This window comes from Erpetoichthys calabaricus, chromosome 16, assembly GCF_900747795.2.
Source record: "Erpetoichthys calabaricus chromosome 16, fErpCal1.3, whole genome shotgun sequence".
Lineage (NCBI taxonomy): Eukaryota > Metazoa > Chordata > Cladistia > Polypteriformes > Polypteridae > Erpetoichthys > Erpetoichthys calabaricus.
In genome coordinates, this window is record NC_041409.2 from 49111735 (window position 1) to 49134776 (window position 23042).

General features: G+C 39.8%; 1 protein-coding gene across 3 annotated transcripts in view; it reads left to right on the forward strand.

Moving 5' to 3' along the window:
* The window catches only part of exd2 (exonuclease 3'-5' domain containing 2), a 58961-nt gene extending 37760 nt beyond the window's left edge, over positions 1 to 21201 (forward strand). For 2 of the 3 annotated variants that reach the window (XM_028821445.2, XM_028821447.2), the window contains exons 8-9: positions 12026 to 12382; positions 19213 to 21201. In XM_028821445.2, the coding sequence (XP_028677278.1) occupies positions 12026 to 12382; positions 19213 to 19429 (574 nt within the window). In that variant the 3' untranslated portion in view covers positions 19430 to 21201. The remainder of the gene's footprint in view (positions 1 to 12025; positions 12383 to 19212) is intronic. The other variant, XM_028821448.2, reaches the window with a different exon arrangement.
* Positions 21202 to 23042: the final 1841 nt, after the last annotated feature.

Sequence of the window (23042 nt, forward strand, 5' to 3'; positions counted from 1 at the left end):
GAGCGGTATTTTTTCCAGCATGGTGGAGGGTACGAGGTGAGGAAAATCAGGCAGTTTCTGTTTAACAAAATTTCTAATTTGAAGATAGTGAAAGAAATGTGTAGCTGGGAGGTTGAATTTGGAACATAATTGTTCAAAAGATGCAAATATGTTGTCTATATAAAGATCTCTGAGCATTTTAATCCCAAAACTTTTCTAGATATTAAAAACTGGATATGTTTGCGAGGGTTGAAAGAGGTGGTTCTCTTGCAGAGGTGCCACACAAAAGATTTTCCATCTTAAAATGCTTTCTAAGTTGGTTCCATATTCTGAGTGAGTGAAGCACAATTGGGTTATTAGTATATTTGCAATAACTTGCATTTATTGGAGCGCAGAGCAGGGAGTATAAAGAAGTACTACAGGATTTTACTTCTATTGCGAACCAAGCTTGTGTATATTCATTTCTTTGAGTCCAGGTTTTTATGGCTTGTATGTTTGCTGCCCAGTAATAAAACTGAAAATTAGGTAAAGCCATGCCACCTTCTGCCTGAGGTCTTTGTGGGGTCACTCTTTGGATACGTGGGTGTTTTGAGTTCCAAATGAATGAGGTTATTGTTGAATCTAATTGCTTAAAAAACGATTTATTGATATATATTGGAATGTTTTGAAATAAAAAAAAGTTTAGGAAGGATATTCATCTTAACAACGTTAATTCTTCCGGCTAGAGTGAGATGAAGGGTTGACCATCTATGTAAGTCTTGCTTAATTTTTTCCATACAGACGGCAAAATTTTGTTGATAAAGAGCTTAATGTTTACTCATGGTATTTACCCCTAGGTATTTAAACTGATATGCTATGGTAAACGGTAGAGTGTCCAATCTAATATTATATACTTGTGAATTCACTGGAAAGAGTATACTTTTATTCAGATTAATTCTAAGACCAGATCTCTTTTGAAATTCTGTGAGTGCTGTTAAAACTGCAGGCCCAGTGTTTTCTGGGTCTGATATATATAAAACCATATCTGCATATAGAGAAATTTTCTGTTCCAGTCCTTCTCTGATAATCCCCTTTTATCTGATAAGAATTTCAACAGTGAACCGCCAGTGGTTCAATGGCAATTGCAAACAGCAGTGGTGACAAGGGACATCCTTGTCTGGTACCACGTTCTAGCTTAAAGTAGTCTGAACAAATGTTGTTAATACAAACTTAAGCTTCTGGATTGGTATACAGTAGTTTGATCCATGCACAAAAATTCGGGCCAAACCCAAATTTCTCCAATGCAGTGAAAAGGTAGTTCCATTCAATCATATCAGATGTGTTTTCTGCATCTAATGATATTAATATCTCTGGGGTGTTTTGATTTTGCTGGTGAATATATAACTTTAAACAAGCGTCTGAGATTGGAAGATAGGTGTCGGACTTTAATAAATCCAGTTTGATCCTGTGATATTACCGAGGGCAGCACTTTCTCCATCCTTCTATCTAGAATTTTTGAGAGTATCTTAACATCATTATTCAGGAGTGAAATTGGTCTGTATGATGCACATTGTAACAAGTCCTTATTTTGTTTAGGAAAGACAGTGATTAATGCTTGATGAAATGTTTGAGGTAGTATTTGGTTGTCTCTAGCTTCTGTAAATGTTGCCAATAAGAGGGGAGCTAGCTGAGTGGAGAATTTCTTATAAAATTCTACGGGGTAACCATCAGGGCCTGCTGATTTCCCGCTTTGAAGTGACTTTATAGCATCTAGTAATTCTGTTAGCGTCAGAGGTTTATCCAGTTCCTCAGCACTTAAAGCATCTATTTGTGGTGTCTGTAATGTATCCAGAAATGCATTAGATTGTGTGTTGTCTTCTTTGAACTCAGTAGAATATAAGGATTTACTAGGGGGCTCCGCCCCCTGCTCGCTTCGCTCGCCAACCCCTGGTGTTGTGAATTTACAAAGAGCGTGATGTATGAATGAGATATAGCATAGTGTGAAGGTGTAGATGACGCATAAAGGAAGCAAATAAAGTTGTCCATGTCCAAAAACGGGCTCAGAGAGGTAGATGCTAACTTTGTCTATGGTTTGTCCTTGTGATTTGTTGATGGTCATGGTCAAGGCAGGTGTAATGGGGAACTGTTGCCGTTTAAGTGTAAAAGGTAATTCCAGGTCAGAAGTTGTAAGGTAATTGTAGGAATTAGAACAGTATTGTTAGCATGTGATTCTGTAAGAAGTTTTGCTTTAATAACATTGTGTGGCATGCTGTTGACGACTAAACGTGTACCATTGCATAAACTCTGTTTAGTGTTAAGGTTTCTTAATAGCATGATTATTGTTCCATTTTTAAGGCTAAGATTGTGTTGTGGTAATCCGGTTGGGTTAATAGTGTTCAAATATTCTAAGGGGAAATTAAGATGGTCATTGTCGTCATCAGAGTCAACTTTGTCAGAGCTTAGAAAGAGCTGTGCCACTCCAGGAAGTAATGAAATGACCTGGTTATTAATGTGATCAACAATAATATTTTTTGGACATAATATAGTTCGTTGTGTTAAAAGGGGTATTTGGTGTAATGAGATTGTTGTTCCAAATATCTCCGTAAATCTTTTGAAAGCAATGCCAATTGTCTGCGTATTTTAAGGTGGATTAAAGAATAGCCGAGTGCATGGCATGTGGAACAATAGCTAAGCACTGTGTAAAATCTCCTCCTAATAAAAGTACCTTTCTTCCAAAGGGAATATTATTATTCATCAACGTTTGTAGAAGTTTATGAATGGTGTTGAGTAAGTGAGTGGATGCCATTAGATGCAAAAGCAAATGAACTATTGTAGGATGTAATGCAGTTCATAAAGTTTTTACTTTTAGGTACTTCGTCAGTTAGAAGCTTCTGTAGATATGCAGGATATGAATGTAAAGGAGGCAGTCAAATTTGACCCTTTTGACAATAACGTGTAAATTCATTACTTGTATTGCCAGTTGTTTCTTCAGGGAAGTTAAGTGAATGACAATGATTGCAAATGACATTCATTAATCCCAATGAATTTTCATGAATAGTGGACTTATTATTGAACGCGTTGTCAGCTAACTGGCGCAATCGTTTAGCAGGTGTCGGTCGTTGATGTTCTTGACGTGAATGTTTTGTCTGTGCCGTTTGAGAGGCGCGTCGTATGTGCAGGAATTGGGACGTGCTATTCTGGAGTCGTAATCGATTTGCCTGTGCTGTGTGAGAAGCCCGTTGCAGTTCACGGCGGTCATTGTTTGTATTGAGCCTTGCCCGTTTTTGTATGTCGGTTAGTCGACCGACATGTATTGTTTTTTTTCATGCGGGTTCGGGTGTTTGGTCCCGTCACTCGAGCCATATCGTTTTGTAACCGTGAGCGTGAATTCATGACTTGTTTGTTCTTCAGCGTTAGAAATATGGATAAGTAATAAGGAGGATCGCACTCACTGTTAATATGGAGCCTTGTCTGTGGTTGAACGGTTAATAGTGCATCAGTGTAATGAGATCGACCTATGCTGCATAATTTGAATGTGTTCAGATGACGTATATTTAATACGGACGGTTCGTTTAGTAATGGTGCTTTGTGTCTCATTTCTTATGTTAGTATGGTCGTGGGTCCGAATCCTGCTTTTTGTGTATGTTTCGTGTGCTATGTCCGTAGTCTGTCCCGTTTTGTGTCCAATGGGTTTGTGTGGTGCTCGCGTCTGACTTCTCTTTTTTTTTTTTTTTTTTTTTTGTGCTAGGGGGCGTTGCCTCATTTGTGTGTCGTGGGTCTCAATTCTCCTCTTTGTGTGTGTTCCGTTTCGCGTCTGACTCCCTTTTTCTGGGTGCTATGGGCGCCTCATTTATTTTACGTTGCTTTGCATCCGGTTTCCGTTGCTTGGAAGGGGGGTTTTGTGGGGGCGCTTGCGCAGTACGTCTTTTGCGGCTACGGCCCATGGCCGGATGTCCCTGCGTCCATCCGGTTTACCATTCTTGGTTAGTAATATGGATAATAATCTCTAAATGCGTGCATTATATTTTTATGGTCAATGATTTCTTCTCCATTCATGTTGGTGATTAGTGGTATTGCATTGCAAACTTCTTGTTTGTGAATTTGTTGAGCTAAAAGCTTATTGGCTTTCTCTCCGTGTTCATAGTAATGATGTCTTGACTTATAAATAAGTTGTTCAGTTTCTCTGATTTCTTGCACAGTATTTATTTGTTTTACCATGTTACTTGTTTTTACAGATAACTAATTAATAAGTCCTATGGAACACATTGCTATCCATTTTGATATTTTTTACTACTACTTTAAAATGTTCTATTTCTCCTATCCCTATATTAGTAATATTAGAAAGTTAGACAATCAAGAGCTGTGTGAATACATTTTAAATTTCTTGACTTCCAACTGGTTATATTCAGTGCATAAAGATACAAAACAGATTTCTGTCTCGGTGGAATTGGGTGCTTCATTACGGGACATATTAATGCACTAATCTATTGTAGAGTCCTCCATCAACCTAATGAATTGATTATGAGAGGATTCTAGAAAACCAACATGGACAATTTAAAAGAATATGCAATTATGAAAATGATCAGGTTGAAATTTGAATTTGGTTCATTGAAGCTGTGAAGCATCAGTTCTTAGCCACTGAACCATTGTGGTGTCATTGCTTAGATGGGTTGTAACTAGTATCAAAATATTACCAATAATGTACATGCGTGGTTTTTTTTTTTTTTTGTTTTTTTTAATGTAAATTGAATGTTTAAAATGCTTTAGATCAAATTTTGATGTGTTGCAGAATGGATCAAACTGTTTCATACCAGAACGATAATTCTTGGGCAGCTGCTTTTATAGTTTTAAATGATCTGTAATACAGACCATTGATCGATAACACTTGGCATTCAAAACGGGGCTGGATTATCTGACGAAAGGCACCAACAAGCACAAAGGGATGCAAGGCATATCTGCTGAGCAGAAGTTTGTAAAAGCACCAGGTGATCGAAACAGATAGACTTTACCATTGAACCATTAAGTCAGTTTTAATAAACGGGCATTTCAGTACGCTAGTGAATGATTATGGCGGGAACACTGCCAACTAGAGTATTTTTGATCATATAATAGGAATAACTTTTTTTTTTTAAATTACATTTTTACTATCTAAAATCTTATTTGCTCTACAGTAAATAAATAATTTTGCTTTGTAATGTGGTTGTAAGATTAATGTGGCAAGTGTATACTTAATCCCATTGCTGTGTGGCCATCAATTGAAGCTTGCAGGGTTAGTAATGGTAGATATATGAAGTGTAACTGCATAGGCAGTGTTAAAACTCATATACCCCTTTAAGTATAAAAAAAAGTCATTGTTTAATATCTTTTTTTAAAGCCAGCTTGTGTTTTGCTTATTTGAAGTCCACGTGAAGTGTGCACAATTGTCCATCCACCAGTGTTCTGTACTATCATTTTCATAAATATCTAGGATATGCTTTAACTTCTCATTAATCTGTAACTGAAAAAAATAAGAAATTAATTACTCTAAAACACAGATGTTAAGGAAATTTTAGCATAGAAATATGCATATTTCATTGAAAGATGCATTTACAATATATGAACTAATGTGCAGGTATTCTATAGTACTGTTAGGTTAAGTTCAACTTTAACAGGATAAGACCTAATGTCGAAAAATATAAAAAGTGAGTCTGATGCTGATCTTGACCTGTGTGTGTTCCACTTTACTATGTAGAAATACTAAGATTTATTTTAAGTTGCTTTTTTTTTTTTCTTTTTATTTTAAACCTTATGGTAAATATGGTTTAATAAATATTTCCTGCAGTTTCTATAGTTTCATATTTAGTTTCCAGTCACGAAACTCTAGGGCAGATGCAATGCTTGCTCTTTTAGCTGGTTTTAAAGGTTAGAGGAGATGCAAAATGTTACAAATGGTGTATGTATAAAAATGTATACAGTGCATCCGGAAAGTATTCACAGCGCATCACTTTTTCCACATTTTGTTATGTTACAGCCTTATTCCAAAATGGAATCCTTTGACTTCATGCTTGGTTTGTGCTCTAACATGAACTGTCAACTGTGGGACCTCATATAGACAGGTGTGTGCCTTTCCAAATCATGTCCAATCAACTGAATTTACCACAGATGGACTCCAATTAAGCTGCAGAAACATCTCAAGGGTGATCAGGGGAAACAGGATGCACCTGAGCTCAATTTTGAGCTTCATGGCAAAGGCTGTGAATACTTCTGTACATGTGAATTCTCAGTTTTTTTATTTTTAATAAATTTGCAAAAACCTCAAGTAAACTTTTTTCATGTTGTCATTATAGGGTGTTGTGTGTAGAATTCTGAGGGGGGAAAAAATGAATTTAATTCATTTTGGAATAAGGCTGTAACATAACAAAATGTGGAAAAAGTGATGCGCTGTGAATATTTTCCGGATGCACTGTGCATGGTTTGTGTGTGCCACCATTCCCCCCCCCCACCCCCCCCCCACCCCAAATTAAATGTATATCCTTCATAGGCAATCTCGGTAAGCCAGTGTAATAACCATATAACAATACAGTTAAATCTGAAAATACTAGTAAACCCCCGATTCTCTAAAGAATTGCAAATCCAAGAATGGCAATTACTTTCTGTTCCCTCCAATCTTTGTAGGGATGTAAGATCATGGAGGGTGGGAGCGTCCTGGGAAAGTTTTCATTTAATGAAATAAATATATTTGTAGTAAAGCGATTTCTTTTTGGAGTCATGACTCGTTTGGTTCTGGTGTTTCAGAAGCACGTTGTAGGCGCCTTCATTCATTGTTTTTATCCATGCAGTCTCGTTTTTGTTTTTCTATGGGTGTGTTGTTAGCTAGAAGTCATTTGCTGTTAGGAATCATAATTGAACCCCTGACCGTAGGAACTGTGGAGTAGCTGACTGCTGGCACTGTCGGTAGTCACCACTACCTCAAGTTTAAATACCATCCATCCATCCATCCATTGTCTCCCGCTTATCCGAGGTCGGGTCCCGGGGGCAGCAGCTTGAGCAGAGATGCCCAGACTTCCCTCTCCCCGGCCACTTCTTCTAGCTCTTCCAGGAGAATCCCAAGGCGTTCCCAGGCCAGTCGAGAGACATAGTCCCTCCAGCGTGTTCTGGGTCTTCCCCGGGGCCTCCTCCCGGTTGGACGTGCCCGGAACACCTCACCAGGGAGGCGTCCAGGAGGCATCCTGATCAGATGCCCGAGCCACCTCATCTGACTCCTCTCGATGCGGAGGAGCAGCGGCTCTACTCTGAGCCCCTCCCGGATGACTGAGCTTCTCACCCTATCTTTAAGGGAAAGCCCAGACACCCTGCGGAGGAAACTCATTTCAGCCGCTTGTATTTGCGATCTCGTTCTTTCGGTCACTACCCATAGCTCATGACCATAGGTGAGGGTAGGAACATAGATCGACTGGTAAATTGAGAGCTTCGCCTTGCGGCTCAGCTCCTTTTTCACCACGACAGACCGATGCAACGCCCACATTACTGCGGATGCCGCACCGATCCGCCTGTCGATCTCACGCTCCATTCTTCCCTCACTCGTGAACAAGACCCCGAGATACTTGAACTCCTCCACTTGGGGCAGGATCTCGCTACCAACCCTGAGAGGGCACTCCACCCTTTTCCGGCTGAGGACCATGGTCTCGGATTTGGAGGTGCTGATTCTCATCCCAGCCGCTTCACACTCGGCTGCGAACCGATCCAGAGAGAGCTGAAGATCACGGCCTGATGAAGCAAACAGGACAACATCATCTGCAAAAAGCAGTGACCCAATCCTGAGCCCACCAAACCGGACCCCCTCAACACCCTGGCTGCGCCTAGAAATTCTGTCCATAAAAGTTATGAACAGAATCGGTGACAAAGGGCAGCCCTGCCGGAGTCCAACTCTCACTGGAAACGGGTTCGACTTACTACCGGCAATGCGGACCAAGCTCTGGCACCGATCGTACAGGGACTGAACAGCCCTTATCAGGACGACCAGGACGAAAACCACACTGTTCCTCCTGAATCCGAGGCTCGACTATCCGACGGACCCTCCTCTCCAGGACCCCTGAATAGACTTTTCCAGGGAGGCTGAGGAGTGTGATCCCTCTGTAGTTGGAACACACCCTCCGATCCCCCTTCTTAAAGAGGGGGACCACCACCCCGGTCTGCCAATCCAGAGGCACTGTCCCTGATGTCCATGCGATGTTGCAGAGGCGTGTCAGCCAAGACAGTCCTACAACATCCAGAGCCTTGAGGAACTCCGGGCGTATCTCATCCAGCCCCGGGGCCCTGCCACCAAGGAGTTTTTTGACCACCTCGGTGACCTCAGTCCCAGAGATGGGGGAGCCCACCTCTGAGTCCCCAGGCTCTGCTTCCTCACTGGAAGGCATGTTAATGGGATTGAGGAGGTCTTCGAAGTATTCCCCCCACCGACCCACAACGTCCCGAGTCGAGGTCAGCAGCGCACCATCCCCACCATATACAGTGTTGACACTGCACTGCTTCCCCTTCCTGAGACGCCAGATGGTGGACCAGAATCTCCTCGAAGCCGTCCGAAAGTCATTCTCCATGGCCTCCCCAAACTCCTCCCACGCCCGAGTTTTTGCCTCAGCAACCACCAAAGCCGCATTCTGCTTGGCCTGCCGGTACCTATCAGCTGCCTCCGGGGTCCCACAGGACAAAAGGGTCCTGTAGGACTCCTTCTTCAGCTTGACGGCTTCCTTCACCGCCGGTGTCCACCAGCGGGTTCGAGGATTGCCGCCACGACAGGCACCGACCACCTTACGGCCACAGCTCCGGTCAGCTGCCTCAACAATAGAGGCACGGAACATGGCCCATTCGGACTCAATGTCCCCCACCTCCCTCGGGATGTGGTCGAAGTTCTGCCGGAGGTGGGAGTTGAAGCTACTTCTGACAGGGGGCTCTGCCAGACGTTCCCAGCAGACCCTCGCAACACGTTTGGGTCTACCACGCCTGACCGGCATCCTCCCCCACCATCGAAGCCAACTCACCACCAGGTGGTGATCAGTTGACAGCTCCGCCCCTCTCTTCACCCGAGTGTCCAAGACATGTGGCCGCAAGTCCGACGACACGACCACAAAGTCGATCATCGAACTGAGGCCTAGGGTGTCCTGGTGCCAAGTGCACATATGAACACCCCTATGCTTGAACATGGTGTTCGTTATGGACAATCCGTGACGAGCACAGAAGTCCAATAATAAAACACCGCTCGGGTTCAGATCAGGGGGGCCATTCCTCCCAATCACGCCCTTCCAGGTCTCACTGTCATTGCCCACGTGAGCATTGAAGTCTCCCAGCAGAACGAGGGAGTCCCCAGAAGGTATGCCCTCTAGCTCCCCCTCCAGGGACTCCAAAAAGGGTGGGTACTCTGAACTGCTGTTCGGTGCATACGCACAAACAACAGTTAGGACCCGTCCCCCCACCCGAAGGCGAAGGGAGGCTACCCTCTCGTCCACCGGGGTAAACCCCAATGTACAGGCTCCAAGTTGGGGGGCAATAAGTATACCCACACCTGCTCGGCGCCTCTCACCGGGGGCAACTCCAGAGTGGTACAGAGTCCAGCCCCTCTCAAGGAGATTGGTTCCAGAGTCCAAGCTGTGCGTCGAGGTGAGTCCGACTATATCTAGCCGGAACCTCTCAACTTCGCGCACTAGCTCAGGCTCCTTCCCCTTCAGAGAGGTGACATTCCACATCCCAAGAGCCAGTTTCTGTAGCTGAGGATCGGATCGCCAAGGTCCCCGCCTTCGGCCATCACCCAACTCACACTGCACCCGACCTCCTTGGCCCCTCCCATAGGTGGTGAGCCCATGGGAAGAAGTTTAAATACATACACATATATAGATAGACGCCGCATTCACTGTGTTTCCCAGTAGACATGATACGTCAGCCTTATTGCGAGTGGCAAAAGTGCCATTTAAACTAATACAGGTAGACGTGGAAACCGAGTTTTCTGATGAAAAAACAATAACGTTTAAAACAGTATCGTTTACATACAACAGATTTTGGCGAATCGTTTAAATGCAATTATTTATATCCATTTATACACTAATAATGGCAATTATTAAATAATAATTTATTATTATTATTATTATTAACCATTCCTCCCATATAAGTAACATTTCGGGGACTGCCTTCTTCTTTCTTCGAAACATTTCCAGACTTTGTCCTGTTATTACGCAACACAGTACTGAAGTATTGTTTAATGCCCGAGTTACGTCACGTATAGATTAATGTAATGGTATTCTATCTGGCATCCCACAAAAACGTATCAATCGCTGAGAACTTCTTCAAAATTCTGCTGCCAGGATAATATCCTGCTGTTGTAAATCCACTGAACATATTACACCTATTCTCTCTCAACTTCACTGGCTCCCAGTTAACTACAGAACACAATACTAAATACCGCTCTTAACATTTAAAGCTCTCCATAACCTCACTGATCTCCTCCAGACTTACACTCCTCACGCTCACTCAGATCTTGTAATTTGAGAGTATTCAGTCTGGCAATATGGTGCAGCCTTAGTTTGTGGAAGACAGACACAACTAAAGAAATGAGCATAAAATGATGGTTGTCAATTTCAAACTGTGTTTCCTCAATGTGCTCCTTGAGAAAAAACATCATCAAGTTTGAGAAATGTTAACAGCTAACAACAATCTACATAGTGACTAAATACGTTTAGCCAAAATGTTTGGAGGCTCACTTGAGCACATAAATGCATAGCTTTGCTAGCTTAGCCTGGCTAAGCTAAAGTAAAGATTATAAAACGGGATTTTCTAACGGCCAAATATAACCAAAACAATTGTTTAGCCTTACCTATGAAATCCCCCGGGATCTGGTTTGGAGCGTACAGCGGTTTGTACAATCCCAAGCAGCACATTATTCATTACTTCGCTCCACAGCAGTGCCACTCACAATATGGCGGCGACATTGACGTACGATTCTGCTAGTAATGAGGCGTCTAGTTATTCTATGTCAATGTTTAAATATGTCACCATGGCAACTTGTTGGTGTACATGCTTTACGTCAAGTTTAGTTTACAGGTTGTGCTGTTTGGGCGCCACTTACTGACTTTGGGAAGCCGCTGGGTTTGACTGTTGGGCGCTGTGCACGTGTGCTTTTGGCACGGGTTGCGTCTGGCATCCGTGCATATATACAACCTTCGTAAACATTACTAAACGAAGGTTTTATTGGTGGTGGTGTGTGCGTTCAGGCGGAGGTTGTATTGTGACCTGAAGTTTAGTTTACAGGTTGTGTTGTTTGGGCGCTACCTACTGAGTCTGGGAAGCCGCTGGGTTTGACTCTGGGGCACCGAGTTGCAGTGCGTGTGCGCTTCGATGTGTGGACGAAAAAGGCACACTGGAAAGCAGACAGATAATATTTTCTCAATTCACTTTATTTATTCATTCGGAGTCGCAGTAAGTAGAGATTCAAAAGAGCATAACTTATTGCCGCAAAGCTCAATTGAACCCTGATCAAAAGCCAGGAGGGGTTTTTTATACTTCAGCATCTCATGATTAATAAGACAGAAAGAACATCCTTATCAAAACAGTAAAGTTAAACAATATGTCTGTTGAGCTAAGCATTATCTGTGTTTTGGAAGCTAAGCACAGGAGAGACGCCTTTGCATAAACCACATGTACTTTCTGCAGCCTTGTGACCTTGTCCCTGAAACATTCACTCTGAGAAAGGGAAAAACAAGAAACAGCTTACATTTTATTCATCTGGACACTATTTCTCCTGAACCCTGGAATAACATATTTTTGTTAGTTCATAAGCCAAAGCGTCTCTCACTGGCAAGTTACAAAATAGTTATTATAAAGATTCTAATTTACTAAACACACAAAATACATGGTGCTGAGGAGAACATTCTTCTTCTACAGATGCGTCCGTCGTCCTGCGTCCGTGCATATATACAACTGTCGTTTAGTAATATAGATAGGTTTTAGAGCAAAATATATTTTCTGTTCATGACTCTTGAGTGGGGATCTGAAAGTTAATATTAGCTTACTTTGAAATGTCTCTAACGACTTTTTGTTTCAGGAAAAATATTGTTCCTCATGAATATCGTCGTCATTTTCCAGTTGAAATGAAGGACCATAACTCTCATGATGTCTTACTTCTGTGCACGTCTTGCCATGCCACATCAAACTATTATGACACCCTACTAAAACAACAGCTTGCCGAAGAGTATAATGCACCTTTGGGATGCGAGGATGGAGTACGTCTGCTTGAAGATGGTGATAGGAGACAGGTACGTTCCGCAGCACGAGCACTGCTAAACGCAGAAAGCTTACCTGAATGTCGGAAAGTGGAGCTCCTGAAGCTAATACAAGATTTCTTTGGGATCAAGGAAGTGACTACTGAGAAGGTGCAAGAAGCAGCTGGACTGGAAACCAGGTACTATTGCTGATTGCTTGCTAATTATATGTAGGTAAAAGCCATGCAGTGACGGTTGAGGTTCATTTTTATTGATTGAATTTTTGTTCTGTTTTTCATCTTGAATGTTATTAACTCAAAAGGCAAAGATCCAAAGTTGCTCTGTGTGTTTGGCCATCAGTTATACTTGTTTCAAGTCCCCACAATTTTTAGTATTTGGCAAGTAATTTATTATAAAAAAAAAAAAAAAAAATATTTAAAAAAAATATCTATTTTCTGAGACTTTGACGATAATGATAAGACGGTATTTTGCATCCTTTAAAAATGTGTTTGTGAAAGTCTTATTGATCTTGCTTGGCCTTGATAATAGGATGTTAATTGTAGCTTACTAATGGGATTAATGGAAACAACAGCTAAGGAAAACTGGTCTTATGTATTTACTTAAAACTGAAGTAAAGTAACACAAAACAATAAAATCGCCAAAGTACTATAACAACATTTATTGATATAGCACATTTTCATACAAATGATGTAGCTCAAAGTGCTTTACATAATGAAGAAAGAGAAAAAAGACAAAAAGAAATAGGGAACACTAATTAAGATAGAGTAAAAGTAAGGTCCGATGGCCAGGGAGGACAGAAAAAAACAAAAAAAACTCCCAGACCGCTGGAGAGAAAAAAATAAAATCTGTAGGGGTTCCGATGCCACGACACCGCCTAGCCCCCTCTAGGCATTCTACCTAACATAAATGACCTCAATCAGTCCTCATGATATTCAGGGTTCACATGGAAGAACTTGATGATGATGGTCATGTGGACTTCTACCCTCTAATCCATCAATGTAGGGACATCATCACGGTGCTTCGATCAGGTGGTGGTGGCACAGATCACCACCACAGAAAACCCGGAAAAAGAACAGAAAAGAAAGTAGGGGTTAGTACGGGTTATGGAGTCGCCAGGAATGATGAAGATAATTTAAACGCATATACAAAGTATCAGGATTTAACTAAAATGAAGCTATGAGAAAGCCATGTTAAAATTAGTTTTTAGCAGGTTTTTTTTTTTTTTAAAGTGCTCCACTGTATTAGCCTGGCAAATTTCTATCGGTAAACTATTCCAGATTTTAGATGCATAACAGCAGAAGGCTGCCTCACCACTTCTTTTAAGTTTAGCTCTTGGAATTACAGTGCATCCGGAAAGTATTTACAGCACATCACTTTTTCCACATTTTATGTTACAGCCTTATTCCAAAATGGATTAAATTCATTTTTTTTCCTCGGAATTCTACAAAAAATGTTTACTTGATGTTTTTACAAATTTATTAAAAATAAAAAAATTGAGAAAGCACATGTACATAAGTATTCACAGCCTTTGCCATGAAGCTCAAAATTGAGCTCCGGTGCATCCTGTTTCCCCTGATCATCCTTGAGATGTTTCTGCAGCTTATTTGGAATCCACCTGTGGTAAATTCAGTTGATTGGACATGATTTGGAAAGGCACACACCTGTCTATATAAGGTCCCACCCAAGCATGAAGTCAAAGGAATTGTCTTGAGGCACAAATCTGGGGAAGGTTGCAGAAAAATTTCTGCTGCTTTGAAGGTCCCAATGAGCACAGTGGCCTCCATCATCCGTAAGTGGAAGAAGTTCGAAACCACCAGGACTCTTCCTAGAGCTGGCCGGCCATCTAAACTGAGCGATCTGGGGAGAAGGGCCTTAGTCAGGGATGTGACCAAGAACCCGATGGTCACTCTGTCAGAGCTCCAGAGGTCGTCTGTGGAGAGAGGAGAACCTTCCAGAAGGACAACCATCTCTGCAGCAATCCACCAATCAGGCCTGTATGGTAGAGTGGCCAGACGGAAGCCACTCCTTAGTAAAAGGAACATGGCAGCCCGCCTGGAGTTTGCCAAAAAGAACCTGAAGGACTCTCAGACCATGAGAGAGAAAATTCTCTGGACTGATGAGACAAAGATTGAACTCTTTGGTGTGAATGCCAGGCGTCATGTTTGGAGGAAACCTGGCACCGCTCATCACCAGGACAATACCATCCCTACAGTGAAGCATGGTGGTAGCAGCATCATGCTGTGGGGATGTTTTTCAGCAGCAGGAACTGGGAGACTAGTCAGGATAAAGGGAAAGATGACTGCAGCAATGTCCAGAGACATCCTGGATGAAAACCTGCTCCAGAGCACTCTTGACCTCAGACTGGGGCGACGGTTCATCTTTCAGCAGGACAACGACCCTAAGCACACAGCCAAGATATCAAAGGAGTACGTTCAGGACAACTCTGTGAATGTCCTTGAATGGCCCAGACTTGAATCCGATTTGAACATCTCTGGAGAGATCTTAAAATGGCTGTGCACCAATGCTTCCCATCCAACCTGATGGAGCTTGAGAGGTGCTGCAAAGAGGAATGGGTGAAACTGGCCAAGGATAGGTGTGCCAAGCTTGTGGCATCATATTCAAAAAGACTTGACGCTGTAATTGCTGCCAAAGGTGCATCGACAAAGTATTGAGCAAAGGCTGTGAATACTTATGTACATGTTATTTCTCAGTCTTTTTTATTTTTAATAAATTTGCAAAAACCTCAAGTAAACTTTTTTCACATTGTCATTATGGGGTGTTGTGTGTAGAATTCTGAGGAAAAAAATGAATTTAATCCATTTTGGAATAAGGCTGTAACATAACAAAATGTGGAAAAAGTGATGCGCTGTGAACACTTTCCAGATGCACTGTGTATATGTGTATATAATATAATATATATATATATATATATATATATATATATAGTCATCCCTCACCTATCGCAGGGGTTACGTTCCAGAGCCCCCTACGATAGGTGAAAATCCGCGAAGTAAAAACCATATGTTTTATATGGTTGTTATATTGTCACGCTTGGGTCACAGATTTGCACAGAAACACAGGAGGTTGTAGAGAGACAGGAACTTTATTCAAACACTGCAAACAAACATTTGTCTCTTTTTCAAAAGATTAAACGTGCTCCATGACAAGACAGATGACAGTTCCATCTCACAATTAAAAGAATGGAAACATATCTTCCTTTTCAAAGGAATGCACGTCAGGAGCAGAGAATGTCAGAAAGAGAGAGAGAGAGAGAAAAGCAAACAATCAAAAACCGATAGGTGCTGTTTGAGCTTTTAAGTATGCAAAGCACCGTGCGAGAAGCATATCGCTTGATAAAGCAGCCACAAGTAAGCCCAGCAAGGAAGGGAGCAGTGTGAAGGTAGTCTTTCAGCGTTTCTTGAGGAGTGTCTGTATCCTCTAGGGGTGCGAACAGCCCCCCTGCTCACAGTATATTTGAGGAGTTTTATTTAATACGTAATACGTGCTCTAATTGGGTTGCTTCTACGCCATCTGCCAGTAGCTTCCCTTGTATGAAATCAACTGGGCAAACCAACTGAGGAAGCATGTACCAGAAATTAAAAGACCCATTGTCCACTGAAACCCGCGAACCAGCGAAAAATCCACAATATATATTTAAATATAAAATCCGCGATAGAGTGAAGCCGTGAAAGTCGAAGCACTGTATAGCTCTGTATGTATATGTGTGTATGTATAGCTTTGCTTCATTAGGTACATTACAGAAACAAAATAGCAATTTGACCGCTTGTAATTAACGAGAACCATTTTATTGTCTACTATGCAATATACGTATTTTTGTACATATTTTATTAGTATGTATTTTAAGGAATTTTCTTTTTAATTTTTTCATGGTCACTGAACAATAAGCCTACAGAATTTCATTTTGTTAATTAAAAATGAGCAGTTCACACCTTTGGCTTATAGTTTTATTTATAAAAATACACTTTAATATAGGACATAAGACTTTTATGAGAGAGAGAGAGACACACAGACACACACACATACACACCAGGTATATAGGCTTGTTGTTAGATTATGGAGAGGTGGGACAGCACACTCCCATACAGACTGGACTGAAAAATGGCCAGTTATGTTTGAATTAGACCAACATTAATTCAAGAGCATTTTGACCTGCTACATGCAGAGCTTTGGTGTGATGGATTAAAATAAAATAAAATTGTGTTCATTTGGACTCTACATTTAGCGTATTTTGTGATATATTTAGATCAACTGGGCGGAGTTAGGCCATGCGGTTTACAGCCTGCACCATTTATTTAAAGAGAGCCTTGTATGCATAGATGATGTTGTTAACCTCTTAAATTGCAAAACATTCTTGATAAAATTGTGCCAACACTACTGAATTGAAAATGTGACAGTTGATGCTTTGGTCTTACACGAAGCAGAATGTGAACGTAGTTTCAAAAGGTACCTAAACCAAAGATGAAATCTTACAAAGAAGTAAAGGACCTATGCATATCCCCGATCCCTGTGGAAAGTTTTAATGTTTGACATCCTCCCCAAGTAAGTTATGCTTTTTCTTTCTGATTGCCAAATGGGCAGACCAGTGCAGCCTTTCATTAACAAGAACATTCACAAACTTCACTTTAAAAAAGCAACTATTTATAAAAGTCGGGGCCTTCCATTTTCATGGCTTTTCATCTGCTGCTTTAAAGAAATATACTGACAAGACTTGATATACGGCTTGCAAAGGTTTCTTCTTAAAGTGATTGACAAGATTGGGATATATTATAACTTTGTGCATTGAGTCATATAGTAAGTCTGAGACAGAAAATGAATGTGGATGCTTGATTAAGTTCACAACTTTTATCAATATGTCCTCCTCTCTGCCTGTTGTGCACATGTACACTCCTTTTATTAACAAATGATGGTACTTTCTCTTCCTGTTAATCAACACACATATTACATATACAGTGTGCAGGTGTGAAAAAGAACATAAGAGCGTTTAAACTGTGCATATTGTACATACCCCAAAAATGTTAGTTTTGGTTTAACTAGCCACTTTTGCTGTCTTATATATTATAAAGCAATGAATAACAAAGTTTGCACATTACAGAAATGTACGAAGGTGATGCGATTGTTTAAATAACTTCAAGTACCTGGAATGTTGAGATCTTGATTGAGTAGGAGGTGGGATTGGAGGTTTTTGTTAGGAGGAAGAGTTCAGATTGGGTCAGTAAAAACCCTTCTCCATAACACAACTAGCCCACAGGAATGGCATGCTTTTTTTGTGTGCCCCTCCAATTACCCCTGAATTTTTATTTTTCTAAACCTACCTAGCTTTCAGGGTTTCGATAAGTTGAACCTTATTCTGGGAGCATCTGCTGCATTGTTGAACCTTACCCAGCACATTGCGCACAAAAGTGCTTGCTGACATAGCGGGCCTGTAAACTAATACTGAGATGTGCTTTAGAAATTGGCATGCTTATAGGGAAAACAAAATGGCGACAGTAAGCATACTCCACATAGACATAGTATTGGATCTACACTAAAATTTTGACTTTGGTGTTGATACCAGCATTTGGACCTTGGTACTAGTACCAAAGTGGTACTGAAACAAGCAACTGACGGATCTGTCAGCCACATACCTTAACACATCCTCCCTGCTTCAGCATACAATCTCCCTGCTTTGTGTTTCTTCGCAAGTTGTTTATAAGAAGTGTTGGTTCTAGCTTGTTTATATTAATATATACTGTATGTTCAAAGTGCCTAGGGTGTGGTTTCAGGTTGCATCAGGGTTCACCTTGTTGAATCAAACTAGGTGAAATGCATATGTTTCATTCAAAACTGACCTGTTGACATCTCACTAATAAATGAAAATAATTTATAAAGTACCATTTTCTTATGGTACTGAAATTAATGAAATACTGGTACCATACTGCACAACCATATAAGACTATGACTGGCTAGTGCAAATGAAATTTGACTTTTGAAAAGCATAGTCCTCATAGACTAGACATCTGCTAGTGTTTTGCAATTGCAGCATTGCGTTCCACCAACACATGTTAGAACTGTTGTAGTGCTAATAGTGAGAAGAGACCATTCCATTTTTTCTTAGGGTCATAAGAATCAGCTAGTGAATTTTACTGAAATATTGACATTAATATTTGGAAGTGTTGATGGTGCTACTTTTAATTACACTTCCTGATGATTTGTTAAAGTGTATCTGCACTGCTCTGTGAAGAGTTTTCTTAATGTGTAATTTTTTTTTTTTTTTTTTTATTTTTTTTTAAAACTAACTACATACTCCAGGAAGAGCGTTTAAAAGATTAGCTGACAATCCTCTATTTTCGTTCCTCTTATGTAACCCTCATTTGTTTTTCTTTAAGTTGAAGACAGATTCAACTTCATTCTTCTGTTGCATGCCTTGTACTTTTGGAATTGGTCTTGCCTGCTTTTCTCTGGATTTTTTTTCCATAATTCTGTATGGCAGAACTGTATGTGATCTATCATATTTGATCTCGCAAGCCTTTTATTGAGACTACTTCTTACTGTCTAGTAAGGATGAACAAAGCTCAGCTTATATTTCTAGTGATCGCTTCAATAAGGCACAGAAACCATATTTTCAGTCTTCTAGGTGACATCTAGGGATGTTTTGGATGCATTGTTCATTGTTTGCCTGATGTCAGTTGGGTTTAGTGGTTCTGCTTTACATGAGTTTTACGTGAGTGTTTTCTGAATTTACTTTTTAGATATTCAGAATACATTTTGCTTAATTTGCAAGTTTTTTGCAGTTAGAACATTGGAGTATATGCATTCTTCAGCATCCCGTATTAAGTATTCTTACTAAACATATTTACTGGAGCTATAGAACACTTCCAATTTAAGATACAACTAATGGAGTCACTGTTTGATTCATCTTTTCTGAAAATAAAAATATAGACTTTAAAAGTATAATTAAAATGAAAGTCTCACCTTTCTGTTGTACTTAAGTTTATCATCTTTCTTTCAGGATCTTCAATGAAAACTATGTTCCTCATGGCCTGAAGGTAGTCAAGATGAATGCCAAGGGTGGGCTTCTTGGGCTAATGGAGCTGGAAAAGCGTTGGCGGCAACATTTTCTAACTGTAATGAAGCCACGGCACCTGCCCCCACTGTGGTCTGTCGATCATAACCACAGCAAACTTTTACGCAAATATGGGGACCAGCTTGATATTCAGCTCCACTGAGGCTGAAGGCAGCCAGCCTCTTCAACAGATCAGTGCATAAATTGTGCTCTGCTTCAAAACATCAAGGAACCTATCCCTATCAAAACCTAACTTTTACATGTGCAATTAATGACCCTTTCAGATGCACACAATTCCAGGTCTGCTCACAATTTAACCGGACAACTCTTAATTCATTTTTAGGTTGGATTTGAAGTAATCAGAACCAGCTATAAGTGAGCCATTGCACATTAAGCATCATTTCTCCTCCCAGATGTGCAAGTTTATTTTTTGTCTTTGGGAGATTAAACAATTTGTGTGTAGCTTATCTGCCCCTTACACAATAACATTTCCAATAATATATTTGGTGCTGTCTCCCTGCTGATAGTAGAATGGACTTCTGTTGAACAAATGATGCATTTCTTCAAAGTAGAAAGCTATGGTCAACTGTGTAAGACGTACCATGCACCATATTACAACCAATTCCTATACACTGCGCTCTTCAGTTTTCAGAAATTACCTACTGATTTCAGTTTTGGTAATAGTGTCCACTGTTATGAAATTTCCCTTTTCTTACCAAGTACCTCCCCATACCCTGTGGAGAGCTCTCTCCTGCTGGATTTGAAAATTAGGATTGTACCAATTTTGACTGGATATCTGTTGTGTTGAACTAGCTATGTATATATATATTTTTAGTATAAATGTTAATGTCATGCACAGTGTGCTTCTACAGGATAATAGTAGCACAAATCTTTTCTGTGCATCATTAACAGGTTTGTTCTAGAAAAGATTCCAAAAAGGCCTTTTACATTTTTATCTATGAAATCCAAAAAAAATAGTCACCTTCTTATGAGAAACATCTCCATTCTGAGTGTGGCTGAATTGAATTCTTGAACTTTATCTTCTTCAAAAGACTAAGTTGGGATCTTCATAACCACACTTACAATGGAGATAATGTAATTTAAAAAAAAAAAAAAAAAAAAAAAAGTGATGTATCTTTTTTGGATTTGGAGAGGCTTTGTTTGGTTTTTCTTTTGATTCAGTTCCACCTGGTATGTTTTGAGTTGGTGCTACATAAAAAGGAGAATGTAACCTTTATTGGGGTATGATAGAATGTAAAATTAGTTTTAACACAACAAAATTTTAAAGAATAACCCATCCCTTGCAATTAGAATCAGGAGCTCCGTTATTTCATGGACCATTTACAACTCTTTACCGAGTCAGAAAGCTGATGCTTAACCTTTTTTTTTTTTTTTTTTTTTTTTTTTTTTTTTTTTATTTTGAACACCTCTTCCTTCAGAGTTTGGGTTGCTAATGTTCTTCAGAACACTCGCATGCAGTCTGCTCACCTTAACATATGAAGGGGATGTAATTAAATGTTGTGCCTTTTGTGAGGTTTGGCAAGGCTCACATTTTCATATTCCAGCCGATGTGTTGAGCTGTGTTTTAAGTTTTTAATATAGAAAAGCACTTGAGCCCATATAACTTAAAGGGGTATGGTGTGATTGTAATGAACACTGCTGAGCAAAGGTGAAAGAAATGAAATTTGTATCAGTTTAAGACAGCAGACAGAGGGTGGTATGGGGGGGGTGGGTGGTGGTGATGGACTTTTAAATGTGAACTTTTAATTTTGTGCAAACTGAAGAGTGGTTTATTCTAATTTTAGTACTTTGAGAATTGTAAGTACTGTACCCAAATATGAAATTGCTATGAACATTTTAATATGAAACAAAGCTTTTTTGATGCTAGGAACTACTGCTTTGTTTCCTTAATTAAAGCTCATCTATGTAATCGGAGTGCATTGTTGCTTGTCATGTCACTAATGATCTCTCCTCCTCTCACATGCTATTTTTTTTTTTTTTTTTAATTGGACAAACATAACCATTGCAAATGAGTAAGGTGTTTTTTTTTTTTTTTTTTTTGTTTTTTTTTTATAAACATGTTTTAGTGTGATTTAAGAATTGTACACTACAATGTAGGTTTCATCAATTTACTAGAATATGTTTTTTTAATTTTACACATTAATGTTTCTTTACATATATTCAAGATAAAAAGCACTACTACTTATTCAGATTCCAGGACTTTCCCTCCCAATCTGGAAAGCAAAGGAAAAACTTGCCACAAAGTAATTACTGGGAGTTACTAAAATATCCTAAAATGTTGCAGTGGTTCCACTTATTTGATTGAAGAATTAAATGCCTGCTTAAAAAAAATAAAAACTTAAAAGAATTCAGAGGTCAGAGTACCAGGTGAGAGAGCCACTTCTTAATTACTAAAAAAGACCCATGTGCTTCAGCTGCATTAGTGTGTCACTGTTGCTTGCTGCCATCACGGTAGTCTTATGGAAATACGAACTCCGGAGACTTAAGTGGGATTAAAAACAGGTTGGAAATGGGCTCAGAGGAGCCCTTCTAGATCAAAGAACTCCTAGCTGCTGAGGAAGAGGATAAACCGCCAGTATGGGGTGTAAACTCCACTGTCCTCGGGTGTCCCGTCCATATTGGTTCCCGTTGAGAGACACCCATGCATGCTTTATTTCAACAATTTCTCAAATGTAAAGTACTTCTAAGGCAATCTTAACATAGTATATCCTCTCATTTTGTTATAGTGGAAAGGTGGAGCTGACTTCCAAAACATCTGATAATCCAAAACAGTCTTAGATTATAGGGTGCTTTCTTCTGAAAACTGTCCTATAGACCGAGAAACCTGCACATATCATTTAAAATGTTTTAAAAAAAAAAAAAAACAATTTCTGCTGTAACAGGTAAGGGAAGATTAGGGAAGTTGCTTTGTTTTCTTAGTTTTTTTTTTTTTAAGTAATTTGCATATAATGTAAAATATCATGATGAATGGCACATTTGGGGGTATAGTGAAGATCTTTTAAAGGTTCCATTACCGATTGTATTACATTTATTTTAACATATTGTACTTTTAGATGGGGGTAAATATGTTGACTTGTAAGGATGTAGTAGGCAGTAGCATTGCAGCCATAGAGTATTTCCTGCACTGTTGGTATATCCTGAGTACTGATTAGTCTGGTTTTTGCTTTGTTGGCAGTAATTCATGGTGGCTAATATAGGAACAAAGCATATAGTGAGGATTTTGTACTGGAGTTCCTCACTAGTACTAACAAAGTAGCTATAATTTAATTCCTGCCAGATTCAAAACCTAATCTTAATATGTATTTGCAATCCAGTAGAAGTATGGAAAGTTGGTTATGCCAACTTCTTTTATTTTTTGGTGGCCTATTTATTTTTCAAGTGCCTGAAGTTACAAATGCTTCTGGTATTTTAAAGGATTTTTTAAATATTAGAATTCATAGGGGGGGAAAAAGTTGAAAGAATGTCATTTTAACATTAATTCTTTGTGGTTAGATGTATGTGCAGGAGACTTGTTGAAATAAGGATTGTGTTTAGAACATAGTAGGTTGATGAGTTTGAATTATTAAAAGTTAAGAAACCTGATCAAATGTATGTTGACTTTACAGGAAATATGCTCTTCAACTAACCTAACCCCTAAGATTTTATACATTTCTTCCAGTATATTTAATAATATGAAAGTGAAGCATCAGACCTTAAAGCACCATGTCTTCTGTATCAACAGGTAATTTTTATTCGCATCTTTCTCTTGTAATTTT